Source organism: Chiloscyllium plagiosum, unplaced genomic scaffold (genome assembly GCF_037043375.1).
Source record: "Chiloscyllium plagiosum isolate Xiang-an unplaced genomic scaffold, Cpla_swu_hap1 HiC_scaffold_3, whole genome shotgun sequence".
Taxonomy (NCBI): Eukaryota; Metazoa; Chordata; class Chondrichthyes; order Orectolobiformes; family Hemiscylliidae; genus Chiloscyllium; species Chiloscyllium plagiosum.
Window position 1 is genome coordinate 64,284,160 of NW_028270141.1, and position 23,745 is coordinate 64,307,904.

Below are 23,745 nucleotides of genomic sequence, written 5' to 3' on the forward strand. Positions count from 1 at the left end.
GATGCAGCAGAAATAGAAATAAAAGGCTTCTGAAACCCTGGGGAAATTTTATGTGAGAGACTCTTAATTGAATATAAATGCTAAGTACACTTCTGTCAATAATCTAATGTCTTTGCATGTCTTCACAGAGAAACAATCTTGTTTCTCTGATTAACACAGTGGTTTGAATTAGGAACTTGACTTTTTAAACTTTGCTATTACTTTTCTGTTATGAGTTTTTTTTAACGTTTAAAATGATCTGTTTGCCAATTCAGCATGTACTTATCTGTTTGTGTAGGTGGAAAAAAATGAACCAACAAGTTTTCTTAAGTTAGACAAATAAGGAGTGAGCTTTATTGTGCTGGAGCTACCAGATAAAAATACTAAAAATGTTAGATATGTCGAAATATGTTCCAACTTCCACAAGAGGCACATCAACACATATTTAAACCAGATATACAAAAATACAAATTACAGAGCAGAAATTAACTTAGGCCAAGTTAAGGGTCAATGCACATTATTGTACAAAAATGGCAATGCTCAATAATTTTATTCAGTTAAAAATCACACAACACCAGGTTATAGCCCAACAGGTTTATTTGGAAGCACTAGTTTTTAAAGCACTGCCCCTTCAGCTACCTGATGAAGGAGCAGCACTCTGAAAGCTAGAGCTTCCAGATAAGCCTGTTGGGCCATAACCTGGTGTTTTGTGATTTTTAAATTTGTCCACCCCAGACCAACACCAGCTCCTCCACAATTTTATGCTGACTCTTCTGAAAGAATGTTGAGAAAATCACTTCTTTTTAATAAGTTGTTATGAAATTGAATTGATGTCCCTGGACATGTTTCAGTGACAAAGCTGCACAAAGAGATCAAGAAGAAGAAACTGCTGATGATCCTCGAAAGCTTAAACCTGGCGAGATTGATCCAAATCCAGAAACAAAACCAGCCAGGCCTGACCCAGTGGATATGGATGAAGGTATTTCATGATTAAATGCAAGAAGTAAAGCAAAGGAGATATCCCGGAGAGCTGTGCAATGGGGGAGATTAGCAGAGGTGGTAGGTTGAGGCCCTGGAGAAATTATAAAAAATAAGAATTTGAAAATTGGGTCATTGCTTAAATGGGACTGATTGTGGGTCAGTAAACAGAGAGGTGTTGAATGAGCACATTTACTGCAATAAGGACATAGGCAGCAGAATTATAAATAAGCTCCAGCTTTTAGAGGTTCAAATGTGGAATATTGACCATCCTGAGTTGAAATTGTCAAATGTATAAGTAACAATGACATGGATGAGCACTTCTGTAACAGATGAACTGAGGCAATCAGGTGATATTAATAAAAGTCTTGGTGATGACATGGATATTTTGTCTGAAGCATATTTGTGTCATATGTACACCAACATTATTTCTGAACCAGATCATTTACATACAGTTACCAAACAATGAAAACACATTTAATTTCAGGGATTGGATATTCCCTTTCCTTTAAAAGACTCACCAATGTTTCATGCATAGTCACTTCTAATGTAAACCATTGAGTCTGATGTTATCTATGACATGATTTTGGGGTATAGTATTTCTTAAGGAAATTCAGCAATGTTGGTTAAAAATGGCAAGCAGCAATTAATGTTCCCTTCATAAAGAAGGTAATGCTGATTTGTCAGTCACTGTTGATGTTTTGAAAGATATACCAAACGTGATGTATGATCCTTTGGCACCTAGAATTCTGTGAACATGAAGTAAGATGAAAATGGTTAATGATTTTGTTTGATTAAAATTGAAAATGCCACTTATTTATATGTGCCAAATCATGTTATCTTTGTTGAAGCTCCTTTTGAGTTAATATCCCAGTTAAACCAGATACAAGTCTAACTCTCTAAAGTAGACAAAAATAATGGACACAGTGAAATAACAGACTTACAAAATAAGTGCTTTGTTTTGGTAGAGAAAGCGATAAAGGTGGCATAAACAAGAAAAACTAAAAATGAACAGGAATTCAGTCGATTTATAATAGACAAACTATTGAAATTAAAGTTAAGCAAATCTCCAGAATCCAATGGTCACCAAAATGGAATTTTAGAAGTAGCTGAGAAAAATCTTTTAATGGATAATTCAGGAAATATCTCCTCTTTCTTAATTTTCCAATGTCCACTATTCATGATGCATTGGAGAAAAAATAAGAAATTGTAGGATTTTTGTTGTAACACCAGCTGTAGGGAGACTCCTGGAATCTCTCATTCAGAATGGAATGCCTAAGTATTTGGAAATTAGAGAGCTAATATGAATTTGTAAAGGGCAAGTTATGTTTAAGGATTTGAGTTGAATTTTATGAGGAAGTAATGGGCACGGTATGTATGGGAGTTCTGAAGATGTTTCAGATATGGACTTATGGAAAGAATTTGACAAGGTTCTATGTAGGGGATTGTTTTTAAAAATGAGCGCATGGGGATAGATCATGTTGGCAAAACATTAGGATATGGAGTTCAGTGTATGAACATGTGGAACTTCAATAAAAATCTGGAATGAAAATGCTAGTGTTTTGGTAAAAACCTAATGGTAAAATCCTTTGGGGATGAAAATCTGCCATTCTTACTTGGAAAGCATATGTTTACACACATTTCCCCCAAAAAACTGCTTGGTAGGTCAACTGAAAATTCCAAAATAGAGTTTAATAGATTTTTCTAAACAAGTGTATTAAGGATTAAGGAACTGAGGCAAATGGGTGGAGCTAATATAAATATAAATTCATGATATATGAACGGTGAAACACGGTCAATAAGGTGAATGGCACACTCCTGTTTTGTAAAATTACCTCTGACATTTCATTTAGTCTTTTTTAAGTTGTTCAAAAACTCATGTCCAACATTATCTTATACATTCTTTGAATCACAGAATTGTTACTGTGAGGCCATTTGGCCCATTCTGGCTGCACCAGCTCTTCAAATGAGCATTGTTACCCAATGTCAACCTGTTGCTTTTTCCCTGGGAAAATTTTATCTTTGGCCCTGGTATTTTTTTTAAAGCTTTGTGGCTTTCTGTTTGATTTTGAATTTGATAATTATCAAAAACTTGCTTTTTCTTTCTCATTTGAATTTCAGTTTCTTCAGTCATCCAAGGAATTCCACGTTTGGATACAGTTTATTTTCCTCAGGAATTCCTTTCACTTGTTATTACATACTCTCAATCCTTTGTTTGAGAGTCCTTGCTGTCATTTACGTGGATGTTCACAATTTAATTTTGTATCCATTTTCTAAACTAAAATGACCTTCAACTTAATTAAGCTTTTTGAGTGATTTGTTTGCATTGCTCTTTGAGGCATCTCTTGTATTTGTCCCACTTCTGCAAACTGTTTTTTGCAGATTTAAGTTTTTAACTTTATGGTTCATATACAACTGAGAGTATATGATTAATTCTTAGCTGATGAAATATACTTAATGTATGCTAAGACATATGTAGCCTTGTTTGGACTTTTTATAGATTATATTTAAATCTTGAAAGTCATACTGTTTATTATTTCTAGCTGTCTATATTAGCTGCACGTCACCTTTCATTACTGTGGTGGTCGTCATTGCCCATTTCTCATTATAAAATTAAATTTTGTATTGGGGAGGAGAAGATTCAATTTCCTAACATTTCTTGTTGACATTTTCTTAACTTCAAATGTTAATATAAGTGGACTTGAGGTCTGACAAAGAGATTTATCAGGGTATATGTTTTTCAATGTATTTTGTTTATTATGATGGGTGAGGCTGTATATATTTTGTATACATTTTAAACATCAAAAGTTTTTTTCTTAGCATTGTATATTCCTAGTACTGATCTTATAATGTCCAAATTACATTTTAAAAAAAACTCTTAGATGAACTTGAGATGCTGTCTGAGGCTAGGGCGCGTTTGGCTAATACTCAAGGCAAGAAAGCAAAGAGGAAAGCACGAGAAAAGCAACTTGAAGAAGCCAGGTTAGTCTTTGAAATAATTTGTACAGCAAAATTCGTGTCATATTTTATGAACAGATCTGAGGGTAACTGGAGCTGCAGATTAAAGTCTGAATAAAAGGAGAATTTTTTTCAGAAATGAGCCTGTTATTGTTATTATGATATATTATAATAACCCAACTCTTATACTTGGGTGGACTTAGCAACTGTGCATCTTGGTAAACATGGTGACAGTCCATTAATCATGGGTGCCTTTAATTGTAATGTAGTTTGGGTAAGTCAAATCGACAGAAAGTCATGAGAAGCAAATTAGTATATTTAGAACAGTTAGGCAGAAGTGGGTACTGCAGATGCTGGAGTTTAGACTCAAGATTAGAGTGGTGCTGAAAAAGCACAGCAGGTCAGGCAGCATCTGAGGAGCCGGAACATCGCCGTTTCGGGCAAAAGCTGCTCATCAGGAAGGTGCCCGAAACGTCGATGTTCTGGCTCCTCAGATGCTGCTTGACCTGCTGTGCTTTTCCAGCACCACTCTAATCTTGACTGGTTAGAACAGTTTCCTAGAACAATATGCTGTGGATCCAACAGGCATTTTTGGATCTAGTAATATGTAATGAGGTAGGTTTAATAAATGATCGTGGAGTAAAAGATGTCCTAGGAAACAATGATTAAAATATGTTAGAATTTAGCATTCAGTATGAGAGTGATAAACCTGGGTTGGAAACAACAGGCCAAATGTAAACAAAGGCAATTATAAAGGAATTAGGGGTAGAGCTGATGGAGTGGACTGGGAAAGAGGTTTAGCAGTAAAGAGAGTTTTGAACAATGGCTTGCATTAAAGATATAACCCAGGGAGTAAAATGAATTGTCGGAAAGAGATAAACTGACCATGGTTAACCAAGGAAGTTATGGATAGTATCAAAGTTAAAGGAAAACACTCACGGTGTGGTGAAGATTAGTGGTAAACCAGAGGATTGAGTCAGCTTTAAAAGCCAACAAAAGAAAACCAAAAATGGTGGGAGAAAATAAACTGACGGTAAATTATGTAAATCTAGGCTTCAGGATTGTTCCAATCAACTTCTGTTTTTTAACTTGCTGCAAAGTTATATCAATTGACTTTCTAATAGGCAGAATTGCTAGGCGCACCCTTCATGGAAAGTTAATAATGCATGTCCATATGATCTTTGTTACGTAGGAGACTTGCAGCCCTTCAGAAGCGCAGGGAATTGCGAGCTGCTGGAATTGAGATACAAAAGAAAAGAAAAAAGAAGAGAGGAGTGGATTATAATGCTGAAATTCCCTTTGAAAAGAAACCTGCAGCAGGTTTTTATGATACTGCTGAGGAAAACCATCAAGCACTTGAACCAGACTTCAAGAGACTCCGCCAGCAGCATTTGGATGGAGAGCTAAGATCGTAAGTTGCAGTAAAATACTAAATTATACTTAGAATACCTAGAATCATAGAACAAAAGCAGAGAACCCTAACCTTATTGCATCCCATACAGACCTAGTCCCCTACTCCAACCCCGTATAACCCTGCATTTACCAAGACTAATCCACCTAGCCTGCACATCCCTGGACTCTATGGAGGTAATTTAGCTTGACCAACCACTTAACCTGCTCATTTTGGACTGTAGGAGGAAAATGAAGTCCTGGCTAGAAACCCACACAGACTCTGGGAGAATGTGCAAACTCCACACAGTCAGTCAAATCTGGAATCAAACCCTGGCACTAAGGCAGCATGCTAACCATTTAGCCACAATGCTACCCCTTTTTATTGTTTACTTTTAATCTTTAGTGGGCGGCATGGTGGCACAGTGGTTAACACTGCTGCCTCACAGCGCCAGAGACCTGGGTTCAATTCCCGCCTCAGGTGACTGACTGTGTGGAGTTTGCGCATTCTCCCTGTGTCTGCGTGGGTTTCCTCCCACAGTCCAAAAATGTGCAGGTTAGGTGAATTGGCCACGCTAAATTGCCCGTAGTGTTAGGCGAAGGGGTAAATGTAGGGGCATGAATGGGTTGCGCTTCGGCAGGTTGGTGTGGACTTGGGCCGAAGGGCCTGTTTCCACACTGTAAGTAATCTAATTCTCTCTCGGTTGTGCCCATTATATTATGAAAATAATAGATGAAAAGTATAAACCAGTCAGATTAATATGTATTGGTTAAAAGTAATAAATTTATTTACAGGTAGAACATTACAGAAGCAATAAAATATCAAAAATTACTGGAAATAGGTATCAGTCCATTAGGAGTTAAAATGTCCTTTCACCAAGCAAGTTGCACAGCTTGATGAAAACCTTTTAAGTCCCTCAAGCTTGGTCCATCGTTTAATGAGATCATGGTTGATCTGTGACCTAACTCCATTGTCACATATCACTCAATTCTTTTGTTTGAAAGAACTCTTATCTAACTCAAATTTAAAATTAACAATTGATGTAGCATTGGTATAGAAAACCAGAAATTTCTGCCATCCTTTGTGTTTGGAAGTGTTTCTTTACTCCTGAAAAGTCTGGGTCTCACCTTTACATTATGTCTCCAGTCCTAGATTCACAAATGAACTCTTTATCTACCATATGAGTTCACTATAATGTCTAAGAAATTTTGATAAATGACCCTTTAGCCTTGTAAATTCCAGATAATTACTACTCCTGATTGTATAATTTCCCTTCATAATTTCTTTGGAATTCAGGTATCATTCTGATAAATCTATAGAGCACTCCCTCCAATGCCAGTATATCATTTGATGGTGTGATCTGAACTGTTCATAGTACTCCAGGTGTGATTTATTTCAGGCTTTCACAGTTATAATTTGACTTGACCCTTTTGTAGGAGAAAGTGAGGACTGCAGATGCTGGAAATTAGAGTCGAGAGTGTGGTGCTGGAAAAGCACAGCAGGTCAGGCAGCATCCGAGGAGCAGGAGAATTGATGTTTCGGACATAAGCCCTTCATCAGACCCTTTTGTATTCTAGCCCTCTAGATATAAAACAAAAAATATTCCTTTAGCCTTTTTCATTATTGTCTGTCTGTTTGGTATTTTATAATCTGTACACGTGGATCTCTTTCGACCTCCTTATTTCTAGATTTTCACTATTAGGAGAAATCTGATCTGTCCATTTAAGGTCTATACTTGCATAGAAATCAATTATTCAGCTTTACACATTTATTTAGTTTGCTAATAACACTTCTTACTACTTATCTTTGTGTTATTGACTAAGTTGGCTATTGAACTCTCTCCCATCATTAATGAACATGGTAAATAGTTAAGACTCTACTAAGTTTGTTATCCCTTTGCTCAGTTCAAATTCTGCATCTTTCTAATACTTGAGCCTGTGTTTTCTTTATTAGGGAGGGTGTCGGTGTCAGCTTCAGCTGGGTTAGAATTAGATTTTATTGAAACATGTACTGAAGAATAGGAATACGTGAGTACAGTGAAATGTGTCCAAAGTCATCATTCTCTGGCACCATCATGGTTACAAAACTAGAATTTAAAAACAAAAGCAGTAAAAGTGAAAAAAAAAGAGCTAAGGGTAATACAACATCCTAATCTTAAAGTCTAGCGTCCATAAAGGTGTTTGAAACCTTCGCCATCAATGCAGGTGCCACGGCCTTGTTATTGTATCCATATTTGGATACCTCACTTCAGGAAGAATCCAACAGCATTAGAGAGGGTAGAGAAGAGATTTATGAGAATAATTTAGGAATGAGGGATTTAAAATATGAAATTATATTGGAAAAGTTAGGATTGTTTTCCTTGGAGAAGAGAAGATCTGATAGTGGAATTCAAAATCATCAGTGGTCTGGATAGTGTAAAGGGGAAGAAAATGTTCCCACTTGTGAAAGGATAAACAACAAAAGGACATAGATGTAGGAAAATTGGCCAAAAAAAAACAAAAGTGTTTTTTCACACAGATAAGACCTGGTTAAGATCTTGAATGGAGTGTTTGATTAATCAATGCCCTCAAACCGGAGTGTTATTTTTAATGAAATAATGTTCGGGATTATTGGGAGAAGGCAAGCCAGATGGCAATTAATGAAATGCTCATATGAAGGTTACTATTGTTAATCTCTTAAAGTCGATATCAACTTCTGAAGATCACACATATAATTAGATGTAGAGATCACAAATTGCTGTTACTGATTCTAACTCTCATCATAACCTGCATTCTTCATTTCTTCAGATGCAAATCAATCAAACTATTGAATTGATGTGAATTTCCCCTTTTATTAGAAATGGGAGAGCTTTAATAATGTTGGAAAGAAAGGAGAAGTAAGAGTTTCACTGATTAAAATACAGAGGGTTAAGAGGAGATTTGAAAGTGGTTTTCAAGTCATAAAAGGTTTCGAAAGTGTAAGTAAAGAAAAACTGTGCCAGGTGTTCAGTAAGCAGAGGGCAAAGATTTGATGTCATAGGCAAAAAGAACCAGAAGTAATATGTTGAAAATGTTTTTAAACAATGAGTTGTTGAGATCTAGAAAGTGCTGCCTGTGTGGAAGCAATTTAATAGTAACTTTCAAAAGGAAATTGAAGGAAAAGAAATTGCGGGGTTGTGAGGAAAGGGAGTGAGATTAATTGGATTTGTTTTTCAAAAACTGGCAATGGCTGAATGGTATTTTGTGCAATGTTACTGAATGAAACTATAAAATGGAGATAAAGTGGAGCTTGGTCCCTGACAGTAGTGTGGATTTGGTAAGAAAATGCTGAAACCTTGGATGAGTTACAAGGAGGATCTCGAAGGGATACAGAACTGGCATAGTGTTCTAGGAGCCAGAGGAATTTGGTGATGGAAAAGAGACAAACAGATTAGATAGCAAAGAAATCTGTCAGCCATGGAAAGCATCAGGAATTGGAAATTAGAATTTTTATATTAATCAACATTGAAGCAGCAATGGGAAAGGTTCAATGGTGGGATGGTTAGGGATGCTGTGATTTCAGCGAAAAATGCTTCAGAGAAGGGAAGTTCTAATTGTATGGAGGGATTTCTCTAATCTCTGTCAAGGCCTTGGAATCATTTCACTGGAAATACGAAGAAAGTTTGAACACAATGTTGGGATAAATGTGAGTGCTGCAGCTAAATCACAACAGTAACATGGGAGTTCAGCTAACAGACAAAGGGAACATTAATCTGAGCAGTGAGGCAGGTCATAACCATTGGAGTGAGAAAAACTATTAATTGCTGAAGAACAGTGTTAAATAAACAACATTGTTCCCAAATTATGCATCCAGTTATTGGCTCCAATTGGGTTCTGCCTAGACCTACAGCTCAGAAAAGCCAATGCTTAATTCCTTCAACCTAAATTAGTACAATATTTTAATTATTACTCTATTTTTTACAGTGCACGTAAAGGAATAATAAGAATCAAGAAACTCCATGTGAGCTTTCAAACGAAAGCAAAATCCCAATTAATGTTTGGCTGACTTTAAGTCAAGATGATTTATGAAATGGGCTATGGGCTTTCAAGCATGCATTGGGAATGGGATAACCATTGATAACAATTTCATATTTACAATTACTGGCAAAAATAATTTGAAATTTTATTTAATATCAATCCATATTCATTAGTTGGTTGAAGGATTTTTTTGCTGCAACCTTTACTCACTTTGTATAATATTAACCAATATAATTCATAATAAAAGAATGTAAAATTAAAAGTAGACCTGACTGCCTAAAAAATTGCATGCTGCTTAGTTTTAAGATTTGTGTAAATTAATCAATGTGAATATTTTCGAGTTCAGTTATGTTAGATTTCAGTTTCTTAGACTGAACAAATTACAGCTTTCAAATGCTTTAATGGACTTTTGAAGCCTGCATTTTGCTTTTGAATATTTAACTTCTGTATTTTTTTAATTCAGTGAAAAAGAAGAATCTGAACAGAAGAAAGATAAGCAGCGTCTGAAAAAGAAGAAGGAATCAGATTTGCCTTCTGCTATATTACAGATTAGTGGAGTCTCTGAGTTTACCAAAAAAAGAAGTAAGCTAGTTCTTCCTGCACCGCAGGTAAATAGCACATTTCTATTCTAAAAACTGTAATGGTAATAGTTATGTTTTCTATTGTGATATCTACTTCACAATACTGCCTTCCAAGCATGTGAATAGATAAAAATTGCAGTTATACAATTCTCTATTGTTGCTAAAAAATCGACCCTTGTCATTTTGTGCTCATCAGAATTCGGACTCCAGAAACAAGTTTGAAAATGAATACCAATTTATACAGTCTAAGAAGAAGGCACTGAATTGTTGGATCATGGTTGCTATGGAGTTGCAGCAGAAATAGTTAACTGTCAATCTAAGTTTGCCAACTAGGCATGTAGACTCTGACTAGTCAGTGTTGCCTTGGGAATCAGCAGAAATTGGCATCCCGGTGCCCCAAATCAAATTGTATATGTACACATTCCTTTTGCCTACATCATTTTCCTTTAATCATGCCCAACTATTCCACAAGTTAGTTACAAACTATAAATTTGAAACATCTGAATTAGATCACCAGAACTCAATTTGCCTGACAAGCTACTACCAGGACAGGAGCAAACCATACTAGGTTTTATCAGTGACTGTAAAAATAATATTTATTGTATCAAGCTTAACTTTAAAAAGAACAGCAGAAGAATGCAATTTAACCTATACACCCAATCTCACACCCAAACCAACAACCACACACAGTCAAACAGGGGAGGCAGAAGACAAGTGATTTAACCCATATTCTATGGTTGGAAGATAAATATAGTCAAAAAGTGATTAAAATTCTGAAGACTAAAAGTTCAGATCACAAAGTGGAAAGTCCTTTTTGTCTCATAGAAACATAGAACTAGGAACAGAAGTAGGCCATTCAGCCCTATAAGCCTGTTCAAACATTCTATAATTAAAGTTGATTACTCAACAATCTCTGTTCCTGATTTTCCCTAAAGCCTTGATCCTTTTAGCTCTAAGAACTATATTTAATTCCTTTAAAGCATTTAGTATTTTGATCTCAACCACTTTCTGTGGCAGAAAATTCGTCAGGACTACCACTCTATGGGTGAAGAAATTTCTCCTCATCTCTGTTCCTAAATAACCTGTGCTGCGACTTTGAACTGTGCATAGTCTGGATTATTTAATAAATGTTGTCCCATGTGAAAATCGCATCTAATGTTGGAAATAGAGCTCTGTCCTTTGCCAGTATATAATAAACTGCGTGATATAAACTGCCCACTAATGTAAAGATAGCATTTCTTTATTTTTCTGTATTTTTGATTGTGATCTGAAAACAGAAGACTGTTTTAAAAGCCAAGAATTGTTGAAGGCTTCTCCCACTTTTTAAAAGCAAATTACCTGACGCTCATTGTAAGTACTGTTTGCAGAGCAGTTTGTTGAAGCAGAGATGGATGTCTAGACACAGATGAGCTGGAGTCACAGGGTAGGTAGGAATGGAACTTCAGCTGACAAGTATGGTCTGTAACAATTATATCATTTGCTCCCAGGTAGCTGAACTGCTTATGTGTATGAATATTTGAGGGAGAAGTCACCAAATCTCCGAAAGGGAAAGAGCTGTCAGTTTTCTCTGCCGTAAATCAAAATTAAGTCTGAAGAAAGCCACTTTAATTTTTTCTTCTTGCATAACTATTAAGTGAAGCGCTTTATAACTGTGAACCAATTGACCTTTGCCCATGCAAGGAGCAGCATCCTGATCATCTCTCTGGAAGCAGGAACCATTGAACTTCCTTTCCGGCCTTTTCCTGTGCCTGTAACAATTATTTTTGTTTGTGTCTGTCTGCAAGAATGTGTGTATTGGGTGAGGACTGGTTAGAGTTTAACTAATAAAGTTATATATCAGCAATTCATAATTGTTTACCTGTAGCTGGGATCTTTTTTATACTAAGTAGTAATCGTTAAATACAGAAACCTGATCAGTGCTTTTTGTCACCCTGAATCTAAAAGATAGGTAAATTGGGGACGGAGTTTTATATATTTCTGTAGCCTCTTTAACTTTTGTGGTGACTCAGGAATAGATTAGATTTTTAGATTAGATTACAGTGTGGAAACAGGCCCTTCGGTCCAACAAGTCCACACCGACCCGCCGAAGCGAAACCCATCCATACCCCTACATTTACCCCTTACCTAGCACTACGGGCAATTTAGTGTGGCCAATTCACCTGACCCTGCACATCTTTGTGATGTGGGAGGAAACCGGAGCACCCGGAGGAAACCCACGCAGACACGGGGAGAACGTGCAAACTCCACACAGTCAGTCGCCTGAGGCGGGAATTGAACCCGGGTCTCTGGCGCTGTGAGGCAGCAGTGCTAACCACTGTGCCACCGTGCCGCCCACAAATAGTGAGGCTTGATTGCCAGCATACTACCCAGTGAGACATACACACTTTTTACAAGTGTGTTTGTATTACATGACAAGTTTACAAAGGAAATTTCCATTACACATGCAAATTCAAAGTTAAAGTTTTCCCTAGTCGCTCATGTGCTTGGGAGATCAATCATTATACTTGTATCTCTGTGAATTCAGTGAATTTAGACTTACCTCATGTCTGTTTGATGCCATTGGTGATCTAATTTGTTTGACATGGAAGGAATGGATTGTTTCCTCTTAGTTAATAAAAGATAATCATTATGACCACAAAGCTGTTGTTCACTCTGATGGCTTGCTGCATCATAACTGTTCATTTCACTGTCCCAGTACAAAACAATCATGTACTCACCATGATCTAGCTTGTTCACAGATCTGAATTAAGCGAAGAGTCCACTTGACATCTTTGTTCTTAATACAATAAGAATGGATAAGAAATGTAAAATTTCAAAATATCATCTATTTCATTGGTCTTTTGCTCAGTTGTTTTCACTTTCTGTTCATAAACTCAAATTATTTGGAGTGCATGGCATGTCCAAGTTGTATCAGAAGCTCTCCTTTTGTAAAATAAAGATGGAAAGAGATTGTGCCATGAGGCCATGTCTGACTTAATTCCAAATACTTTAAATGTTTGAACATAGGTACAAAGGAGTGCTTTTGATATTAACCACAGCTGAGTGCATATCTCATCTGTAAACACTTAATAATATCCTTTTTAAATAAAACTGAGTTAGTAACAAGTTGTCATTGTAAAGTTGATGAGACTATTCTTGATTTAACTTGAACTTCATCTGGGACAACTTTTTTTGTAAGATTATGGCTATTTCTTTCCTAATTGCACTAGTGAACATTTCAGATTGTATGTGCCAAATTGGCTTGTAATCCCTGAATGGCCTTGGTTATCAAAAATGTGAAAAACCTGTTTTCAGAACTTGGTTTACATTCTTTAGTCCTCACCATCAATGATTAGACTAGAGTCAGTTAACCCTAGCTAGTACTTTTGAAGGTGTTTCTCTCTTTTCGGGTTCCAATCAAAGTTTGAAATTCCCATTTTCCTCAGGCTATCTAATGTAATTAGATTTCCGTCTTCAAAACTAATACATCTGTTTGCTTGAATTACATGCTTGCAGATGTAATTCGGTAACATTATTATAATCAGACTTAAGGATATGTAGGGATGTCTTCTATTCACATACTATGTGTGACTAACTTCTTATCCTTTTCTTCTCAAAATTCTACTTTTCTTTAATCAGATGATAATGCATTTTTAATACAATTCAACAGACTTCTCATTCTAACAAACAGTTATAGCCTCCTAAGGCCAAGACTTAAATAAACCCAGAAAATGTCTTATGAGTACCAATTTATTGATTTCCATTATTTGTGTTTTTAATTAAAATTAACAACAACTGTCACTGGCTGCCATAAATTGGATTGTCTTTATTATTCCTTGTATGTTGATAGACTGTACAGAAAGACAAGCTATTAGTAGCTGTTTCCCTTTTTGTCCACTTATTACAGGAAATCCCATGTTTCATAAATGTCACAGCAGCTATACTGCAGCCACTCAATTTATAACAGTCCCTGCAATTTTATGTTTAATTTGCTATATATTGGCTTTTCCCCTTTTTTTGTAGTGCAATTGTTTTTCTCTAGCATTACACACTGGCACCTTTGTAGCATTATGTGATGTATTCCTTCAATCTGCAATGGAACGGTCTCACTTTCAGGGTGATAATTCAGTCAGTATTTGGTTGTCTGCAGCAAGCAGAGACACTTCCAAATGAATTGTCTGAGATCACAATGTGTTAATGATTTTGAACATCGCCGCTTATTTCCAAGTCGACTGACAATTTGTTTGCTTGCCTTTAATAGCTCATTAATAGTCAAAAGGAGATGCTTTCACAGATTATTGCTAGATATTTTGTTATCAACCTGTTCAAGGATGTTATCTCTGACTTCTGGAGCAGGTGTGGTATGAACCTTGGCTTCCTGGCTCAGCAGTAGAGCACGAACCCTAAGCCATAACATCCCTGTTCTGTGTTGTATAAATGTCATCTCATAGGATTCAGATGTATACTGCATAGTTATTTTATAATGCTAAAGGAATTAATGCTTCACTATTCAGTTAATAAGAAAATGTGTTCCTTTTTAAAAGATCTCTGATGCTGAGCTGGAAGAAGTAGTCAAAATTGGTCAGGCTAGTGAGATGGCCTGTCAGACAGTCGAAGAGTCCGGAATGCCAAATTCCGCTTCCAATGCTCTCATATCTGAATATAGCATTGCCAACACTGGTTTGAGTTTGCGAACCGCACGAACTCCTGCAGCCCAAGATCGTATTCTCCAGGTAATTAAACCATATTAAGCTAAATTGAATTTTTATCAGAACTCATCATGCGTTGTCATTATTGGAGGCTTTCCTGCAAATATTTCTTGATCACTACAATATTCTTTAAATGTTTGTTCGCTTTTAATATGATTCTTGTCTTAATAACATAAAGTTTTTTTTCCTTCCTCTGCGTTTCAAGTTTGAAGATTTTGTTTTTTGAATAAAAACAAGGAATTGTAGAAGTGTAGTACTTGTTTTTAAAGTTGTATAGTTTTAGAGATTAGAAAATGTTGTTATATTTCAGAACCCAGATCTTTTGACGAGCAATAGTGGTCGCGGAAGCATAGTCTAAGATTGGACATCCAGACATGTAGTCCCGATACAACTGACTTCCTGTGATTGCTGTGTACAGTATTCTAAAAAGTTCTCATAAGCAATTACGTGGATTCTGGAAGCCTCCAAAGATTGCCAACTCTAACTTAGAGTGAGACACTTTGGAGGATTCTGACAGACTTAGATTAATAGTTAATCAGAAAATATGAAACCAACCTCAGTTCCTGATGAACAATTAAACTGACCATTTCACCATGCCCCTGATACCATCCCCCAGTCAGTTGACTTCTTGCTGGTTGCTTGAGTCACTGGAGTACATTGGAATGCATAACTAAGAATGATCCTGGTCCAGAGATTTGTATGACAACTCAAAAGGTTGTCATCAGAAAGGTGTTCTGATCAAGATCAGAAATAGGGTTTCTGATTTTAATACTGATCACTAGATCTAGGTCAAGATTTTTTTTTTTCAAATTTAATTCAGTTTCTTTTTGCTGCTAAAATGTTCCAAAGTTACCAGTACAATTGATGTCTTGATTTATAACTATCATTCACATGAACCTTGGCTGTAACCTTCAAGGCTATGCAACATCACAGCTGAGTTGAACCAAATCAGCATCTAATGGTCACACACAAGCACTTTCATCAGGATTCATCTAATAGAATTACTGGAAAATACAGTTTGGATTTCCTTCCTTTTACTTAGTAGCAATGAAGTCACTAGTGTTACTCCATAAAGGGCTGGTTAAAATGGGTCATGTCAATAATCAAACCTGAGTTTGAGTTGGCACTTTACATCAACTGCTCTGAGCTCAGCGAGGCAAATTAAATGTAAATTATGCATTTTGATTTTGGTTTAGTCTGCATTATTGAAGGTCTCAAGTTTGCTTTTGATTATTATTGAGCCATTGATAGGTAAGTTCCAAATACTTTCAAAAGTGTGAATTTCAGAGAAGGTTCTGCTTTGGTTCGGAGAAGTACTGACAGACTGCTGGAATTGGGCTCTTGGTCTTAGCCATTGACTAACCTCTTTCAGAAAAAATGGGTGGGTGTGCAGAAAAATTAGAGTGCTGTCAAAGTTGCCTTTTCTGTTTTGTTCTTCATTATGTAGGAAGCTCAAAACTTGATGGCACTGACAAATGTTGATACGCCTCTAAAAGGTGGGCTGAACACACCTCTCCATGAAAGTGATTTCTCAGGAGTAACCCCACAGCGACAGGTAGTACAAACACCGAACACTCTGCTTACTACACCCTTCAGGTAAAGGATTATGTAATTTTTCAGAAAATTAAAATGTTTTTGAACAGCTCTGTTTTGGATTAAAAAATAAAAGATTATATATTTGCAAGGACTAATTGAAATGATTGGATTACTGCTTAATGTAATGTGTAATATTTCATTTTTTTTAAACTTAATTCATGTTGCTTATTGACATAATAGTTCTTAGCTTATGAATGGCTCATGAGTTGATACCTGAAAAGAGAAAATAAAATCCATCCTCTCACTATTATTTGTGCAGAGGTCTTGAAAAATGAGTAGAAAAGTTAGATCATCAGTTTTAAATGTAGGTCCAGGAGACATTGTTTCCAGTCAAGACAGTGGAGATAAATGCATCCATTATCTCCTTGCCAGGATGGATGAGGAAGAGAACTCCTAGTAAGAATGGCAAACAAACGGAAGGGCAGAAGAGAAATTATTTTATTTATCAACACCCTAACTGAGCTTTTATGTAATCTCTGCATTTCATTAATCACATATTCAGCATTTATCTATTTTGAATAGAGAAATCTTAGCGGAATGATTTGGTTTTTGTTTTGAAAAATTTAGGACTCCGACACATGATAATGATGGCTTGACTCCACGTAGTGGAATGACACCTAAACCTGGTGTTGCAGTGACCCCAGGAAGGACTCCTTTACGGGACAAATTGAATATCAACCCAGGAGAAGAAATTGTGGATTATAATGATCCTTCATACAACAAGCAATTGGTAGGCCATCAGGGCTATTTCCAGAGCTAATCTGTGGTTAGCAAAATGGAATATTTTTACATTAGTATATTTTACATATACACAACATTTAAATGTACACAATGACAGATCTGATCTAAAGTACTTGCCTTAATACTTCTTACTATTCAGATATAATGCAATATGAAAGGCAATATGTAATTATTTTCTCTTCAAATTGTATTTATTTAAATTTGGCCTGTAGATTGAATTTGTTTTCATTTGAGACCAAATACCTGTATGTAAAGTTTGTAAAGAGGCTTCAAGCTTTGAAAAGCTGATTGTGTGGGCAAATAGATGGCAGCTATAGCATAACGTGGATGAGTGTGAAAGCAGATTGGCAGAGAAATGATGTACAAAGGGACTGAAAGCAAACATACAGGTGCACCGAGCAGTTAGGAAGGCAAAAGGTATGATTGCCTTTATTGCAAGAGGATTGCACGAGGAATGAGGATGTCTTATTGCAATTTTACCAGACCTTAGTGAGACTGAGTACTGTGTGAAGTTTTGGTTGTCTTATCTAAGGAGATATTTGGCATTAGAGGGAACACAGCAACGTCTGACAGAGCTGGATGGATTCAGTGGAGGAGACGATACTTCCTCTGTTTAGGAGTTCAAGAACAAGAAGTCTCTAGATGAAGGGTACGCCAATTAGGACTGTGATGATGAGAAATATCTTCAGTTAGTGAACTTGTGGATTTGCTACCACATAAGGTTGTGGAAATCAAGTCCATTTAAGGAACAAATAATTTCTAGGATACTACAGATGTCCAGGAGTCTGGGGAGAGAAGTGGAGGATAGCAATAGATAAAGTGGAAGAAAATGCTCTGTGAGTGAAATGGCCTACTCCTACTCTCTGTTATTTAGTGCATATTTCACAGGCTAGTGAAAATTGAAAACCATAACAATGTACAACTTTGATGGAATTAGAAGGCAACGTAACCTGTTTAACTCTGGGAGGGGGTGGTAACAGCAAGGGCTGCTGACTGAATGGTGTCAGTATTAGTGTCAAAAAAATCATTACTTCCACACTTTTTTTTGTTGGCAAGGAAACAGGACAGACTGATTTAAGAAAACTGTGCAATTGAGAAAAGAGACCGGGGTTATCTTTTCACTCCTGGAACAGAGAGTAGTAAAGAGTAGGACCTGATGGTGCTTACTTTAGTCTAGTCATATATGACAGTGAACCATTCGGTCAAATGCATTCAGGTCTATGTCCCGTGAACTTGAGAATGAAGGTAAACTCCACTGTGGGTGAGTGACCAGGGTGTGAGAGACTATTAGACTTACTTGGGTATAGGTAGTGCAATGGTTGAGCAGATTGATAGCTTTAGAAATGTTATGATGAATGGAGGTCTAAAGTAATTTCTACAAGCACAGTTCTTAGTGCATTTGGCGATACAGAAGAAAGTAAGATTGGGAAAGGGCAAGGTAATGGGAGTGAGGAATGATTCGTGTATGCAATCAGAAACCTGTTTATCACACTGAGTAGCAAAGCTGTGTAAAATGGCAAGTTCATGGAGCTGGATTTAAGTATGTTTACATGAAAATGAAGAACAAAGAGAGGAGAATAGCATTCTCTGGAGATGGTGCAGACTGAACTCAGAAATAGGTTGAACGTGAAGGATGAGAAATATCTGAGTGCAAAGACTTGAGGAAGAAAGCAGTAAAGACAGCTCAGTGAGAAAATATCTTATTTGTACTTGGTTGTCCTGCAGGGTCAAACCTTTTAAAAACAAGGCTAATGAAGTGGAACAAAGGTAAAATGTTCAGAGTAGAAGCAGGGTTAGACTAAGGTGTGATTTGGTGTATCACAATCAAGATTTGTGTTTTCTTATTGTCCATATTTTAAGTGTTTTAATATGTGGGGTACTTGTATGTTCTTACCCTCAGTGATTTGTCTCAATTTAAGTAATTCCAGCTACAAACCTTTGTTAGCTTAAATGTAAATTATATAATTATGTTATCATCATGCATTTGTCCCAGAGGTTGAAAATAAATGCAATGCCTGACTTTACTCCCTCACACAATCACTCACAAAAACTAGGTACAGTGGAGGCAAACACAATCTAATTGCAATTTTGGAATATCTGTTTTTTTTCCCATGGCAGATCTTTGATTTCTTAGATGAGTTGATGCTTTAACTGGAGGATTCTCAGTAAGACAAGCTTCTTGTAATTAAATTGCTTGGGAGGTAGGTTTTCAAGTGAACCTGAAGTTAGAATATTTTGGAAGGAGTCCTTCACACGCTTTCAGGATGTAGTTACTTATTACCTTGGCTGTTTAGGTGCTTCCGTTGGTGTCTTTGTTCAGAATAGCTTCAGCCATTATTTTTAAAAGTAAGTAGCATGGCTGTCTTTCCAAGCTGTCTGATTTAAACAAGTCCAATATCATTTTCAAACAAGATAGTGTGTTAGACCAATAAACATTCTTGTGTTATGGTTTTTAAACCTTGAGTGTTTAAAGCAGCTGAGATTTTTGTATTTCCATGGCTCCTGGTCTCAAACATATTGAAAAGTCAATGTGATCCATTGCATGATCATCTACATTCCATCTAACTCTCTTGTCTGTGATTAAGTAGAAAGACATGTTAACTGCTGTGTCCAGCCTGTTTTGAATTGAATTAGAATTAGATTCCCTACAATGTGGAATTGTCCAGAGCTAATAGTCTATACTGCCAAAATCAAGTGATAACTATACTTTTAGCTTTCTTAAAATTTGTAATCTGTGCATGCCTGCACTGTGTATGATAGTGTTCAGAGCCATTCTGCCACTAGAGGGCAGGGAAAGGCATAGCTAGCTGGGAAGGCATCATTTAGTGGGAAGGTATCTTTGCCCTTTAGCCGGATTTCTTTTAAGATTAAGATGTCAGTAATTATTTTTTGGAAGCTTTCATGGTTTTAAAGGTTTGTATTGAAATCCAACATGAATACTTTATCAACCCTATCACTATATTTAAAATTCATTCATGGGATGAGGGTTCTTGCCCATTCCTAACTGCCCTGAGGGCAGTTGAGAGTCGGCACAGTGCTATGGCCTTGGAATCTGATGTATGCAGACCAGGTAAGGATGGCAGATTTCAATCTCTAAAGGACATTAGTAACCTAGATGGGTTTTTCCTGACAATCAACAATGGATTCTTGGTCATCATTAGACTTTTAATTCCAGATGTTTATTGAATTCAAATTCCACCATCTGCCATGGCAGATTTGAACCCAGGTCCTCAGAATATTAACTTGGATATCTGGATTGATAGTCCAATGATAATACCACTGGGCGATCACCTTCCCCAATGCTGTAACTCTGGACTTTACTACTATATCCTAAAACGTCTCATTAATTTTGTAGGAAAGAGAACATCGAGAGCAACTGCGAATGGGCCTGCTGAACCTTCCAACTCCAAAGAATGACTTTGAAATCGTGCTCCCAGAGAATGCAGAGCGAGAGCTTGAGGAACCAGAGACAGAAGATAATTTCATAGAAGATGCAGCTGATGTAGAATCCCGTAGACAAGTAAGCTGCTTTAAGAGTTCCACCAAAATAGATTTCTGAAAATACTTTTTGTGAACGCATTCCATTGTAAGCAAATTTACTAAATTTTATTTTAATTGTAATGTTTTCAATGGATCATATGGCCAGGGTTTGAATTCTAGAAACTGATCCATTCTTTAAGTAATGACCTGGTAGCTCAGTGAAGTTGTCCAATGCATTTAGCATATGTGCATTTTTACTTTAGAGACAAATCTTTATTTATAAGTTTCAAACTTTTCACTTTTTTTCTCTGCAGGCAATGAAAGATGCAGAACGAGAGAGGGAGTTAAAAAAGAGGCACCAATCAGTACAGCGAAATCTTCCAAGACCTACAGAGGAAAGTATAAATTTTGCAATTTTATAAATACAAACAGAAAATAGCATGAAATTGAAAGCTAATAAATCATATCCGACAGAATGTGGAAAAAAAGACTCTCCTATCAATGGAAGATTGCACAATGAAAATGAGACAATAGCATGAAAGATATAAATAATGTTTTCATAATTTTTTAGATTAGATATCATATGTCTGAGCTGTTGAAATGTTCTTTAAAAAATGAAATTGAATTTTTGATTTTTAGGTAAATGAAACCATTTTACGACCTCTGAATGTTGAACCACCTCTGACTGAGATGCAGAAAGCTGAAGAGATGGTGAAGAAAGAAATGATCATTATGCTACACCATGATACACTTCATCATCCATATGTAGACCAATTTGGAAAAAGAGGGAAAGGATCAGGATCAAGCTCCAGCAATGCTGAGCATATTGCTTTCCTAGAACACAATGGATATGAAAAAATCAGCAAAGAAGAGATGAAAAAGGTTTGTTAATGGTTGAGTATATAACCATTTATTTATTTTGGATGATAGGACATTCAAATTCTAATTAGTAAACTCTGAAGAGATAGGAAGCAAAAAAAATGAATTTAAGTTTGTATTGATGAGGGGAAGTAATTCTAGGGTATTCTATGCTTCATTCTGAGGGAAACGTAGTTTGTGGTTTTTGTTCGTTTCTCGGGGAGAAAAATTATTTAAGTGTGTGATCCAGAAGTAAAAAATGCTGGGTGATAGAGATGTATGAAAACTATTCCTTACTGTGTCACTGTAGTGGCAGTACCTGACATTTGACAAGATCTTTTACACTGACTAGCGGACCTGCTGGAAAAGGCATATAAGGGTCAGTCAATAAACGTCTTTGAAAAGAAATTTGATGAGCAACTGATTTGGATTAAAAATTGAGGAATTAAGTATTAGATTTTACAATTAGTTCCTGTGCTGTTATAGATAAGACTTTGGGAGCATTAGTGGAGTGCAGTAGTTTAGAGTTGAACAGAAGAGTTGTGGAAATGAATGAATAATCTTGACTATTTCTTGATGACCATTGAGAATTAGGAAGTAATTATGCAAAACATTCTGACAGTTAGGTATGGTAGAATCCAGAGTTGGGTAAATTGTACATGGTGCACAAGAGTTCTACAAATGATGAAGCACATGCATTTTTCTTCAATTTTATATTGTCTATTTGCACAGAAAATATGTGCTATTACACAGTATAAAACTGAAGGAAAATGCATGTCAATATGCGGTAATAAGCTTTTAAAATCTGTTTTAATTACTGAAAATAAAAATATTGGCTTTTCAGAGTTGAGGAATTATTACAGCAGGAAGTACTGAATGATTATCATCAGAGATATTGAAAATATTTTTCAAAAAGAAAAGTTGATGAAAATTAATATTATATTCCCAAACATCATGATAAATGAAAGATTTTTATTCCTGGGATTTTTTTTTTTAAGTATCCCTTCCAAATTGTATATTTTCTTAAACTTGTTTAAGCATTCAGTTTCCTCTATTTGTTTTCTAATCTGACATTAGATTGGAGTTCTGAAACAAAGAATGTACCATTAGTCATCATTTACATGTATGTAAGTCATTACAGAATTTTGAATTTTTAACTTGTGCAAAATGAATAAAACAATATGAAAATAAGAACATAGATTTCAAAAAGATGCTCCAATATTGCAAATGCAAATTCACATATTACATTTGCTAAACTAAGTTTGTTATCTTGTGCAGTTGTTGTGCTCTTGGCTGCATAATTGAAGAGTACTGGAGTTAACGGTGTGGTTAATTTTTAAATCTGGAACAAGGTTAAACTCAGATTTTGACAGTTCCGGAAATGCAAGGCCAATAGCTAAACTATGATGGAAAACTTCAGTTACCTCTTTTCTGTTTAGCTGCCTGAATTATTTACATATTAATCTAATTATTGGGTGCTGGTGTGTTCTGATCATGAAAGCATAGCTGAGATCAGTAGCATTTTGACCCAGTAGTGCTCCCAGTAGTGTTTGCAGATACCATAAAGTTTATTTGAATAATTTGTCATTTTTAGCATAGATATACAACAAATCTCTTACTAATTATTAATAATTTCTTAAAAATAGGACCTTCCTCGGTGTTGTGTTGTGTTCCTGTGTTGTGTAGTTCTATGTATACTGTCGATGAAGTTGTAATATCCTTATATCAAGTTACGCCTGATCTTTTGTTCATGTGTATTGCAATAAGTACTGGCAAGTTCATGAAAAGTTTGGATTCATGTGATTGTTTGTGAAGCACTTTGGGTAGTGTTTCAGGAAGAATAATTAGTCGTTATCATTCAGTTTATTGCTAACGTTGGGGACAAAGCGCGTAGGGCATTTAAAATATGCTTGTATCTGGAAAAGTAATTGTAGTCTTTTGGACTGCAGTGGCTATACTTTAACCTTGTCCGTTAGGTCCTTGAGTTTTGCATTATTTTAAACTGATCATGATGTGCCAGTCTAGAAAGTGCCAGAAATAATATTTAGAAAGTCTTTGAGGGTTTCTAATCTGATTAAATAAATAAGCTAGAATTTCAAAAATGTTCTATTTTGTTTCCTTTCCGTAATGCTTAAAATTCCTTTATGAAACTTTCGCAGTAAAAAATCATAAAGTCAAATGCAAGTATTTTGTGTTTTATTTTCCCAGGTGGCTGACGGTTATGAATTTTGATCAAAATAAAAGTTCTATTTGTGAGTAGAGGGTTGGGGAATAATGCGTAATGGGTATATTTTGGGCTGTAACCAAATAGCTGTCTTGGATCACCCTGAATCTTCTGAAAGCTAACTTTCTGCACATGTAGTTGTAATGTCTATGATGACAAATTCAGTGATGTCCTAGGTAGCTGGCTGCATCAAAGATTGTGAAAATCTCAGAAAAATAAAAAGAAAGTTTATTTGTCAGGTTTGGGAGTGACACTTGGCCTGATAAATTGTGGCTCG

At 36.1% G+C, this 23,745-nt stretch overlaps 1 protein-coding gene across 1 annotated transcript in view; it reads left to right on the plus strand.

Annotated features, from left to right (window-relative positions):
* cdc5l (CDC5 cell division cycle 5-like (S. pombe)) overlaps window positions 1-23,745 on the plus strand; it is a 48,543-nt gene that overhangs the window by 11,437 nt on the left and 13,361 nt on the right. The window contains exons 4-13 of the mRNA XM_087979825.1: window positions 831-958; window positions 3,840-3,939; window positions 5,108-5,326; window positions 9,764-9,908; window positions 14,405-14,593; window positions 16,017-16,165; window positions 16,733-16,895; window positions 20,262-20,426; window positions 20,701-20,779; window positions 21,024-21,268. Of these exons, the coding sequence (XP_087835951.1) occupies window positions 831-958; window positions 3,840-3,939; window positions 5,108-5,326; window positions 9,764-9,908; window positions 14,405-14,593; window positions 16,017-16,165; window positions 16,733-16,895; window positions 20,262-20,426; window positions 20,701-20,779; window positions 21,024-21,268 (1,582 nt within the window). The remainder of the gene's footprint in view (window positions 1-830; window positions 959-3,839; window positions 3,940-5,107; window positions 5,327-9,763; window positions 9,909-14,404; window positions 14,594-16,016; window positions 16,166-16,732; window positions 16,896-20,261; window positions 20,427-20,700; window positions 20,780-21,023; window positions 21,269-23,745) is intronic.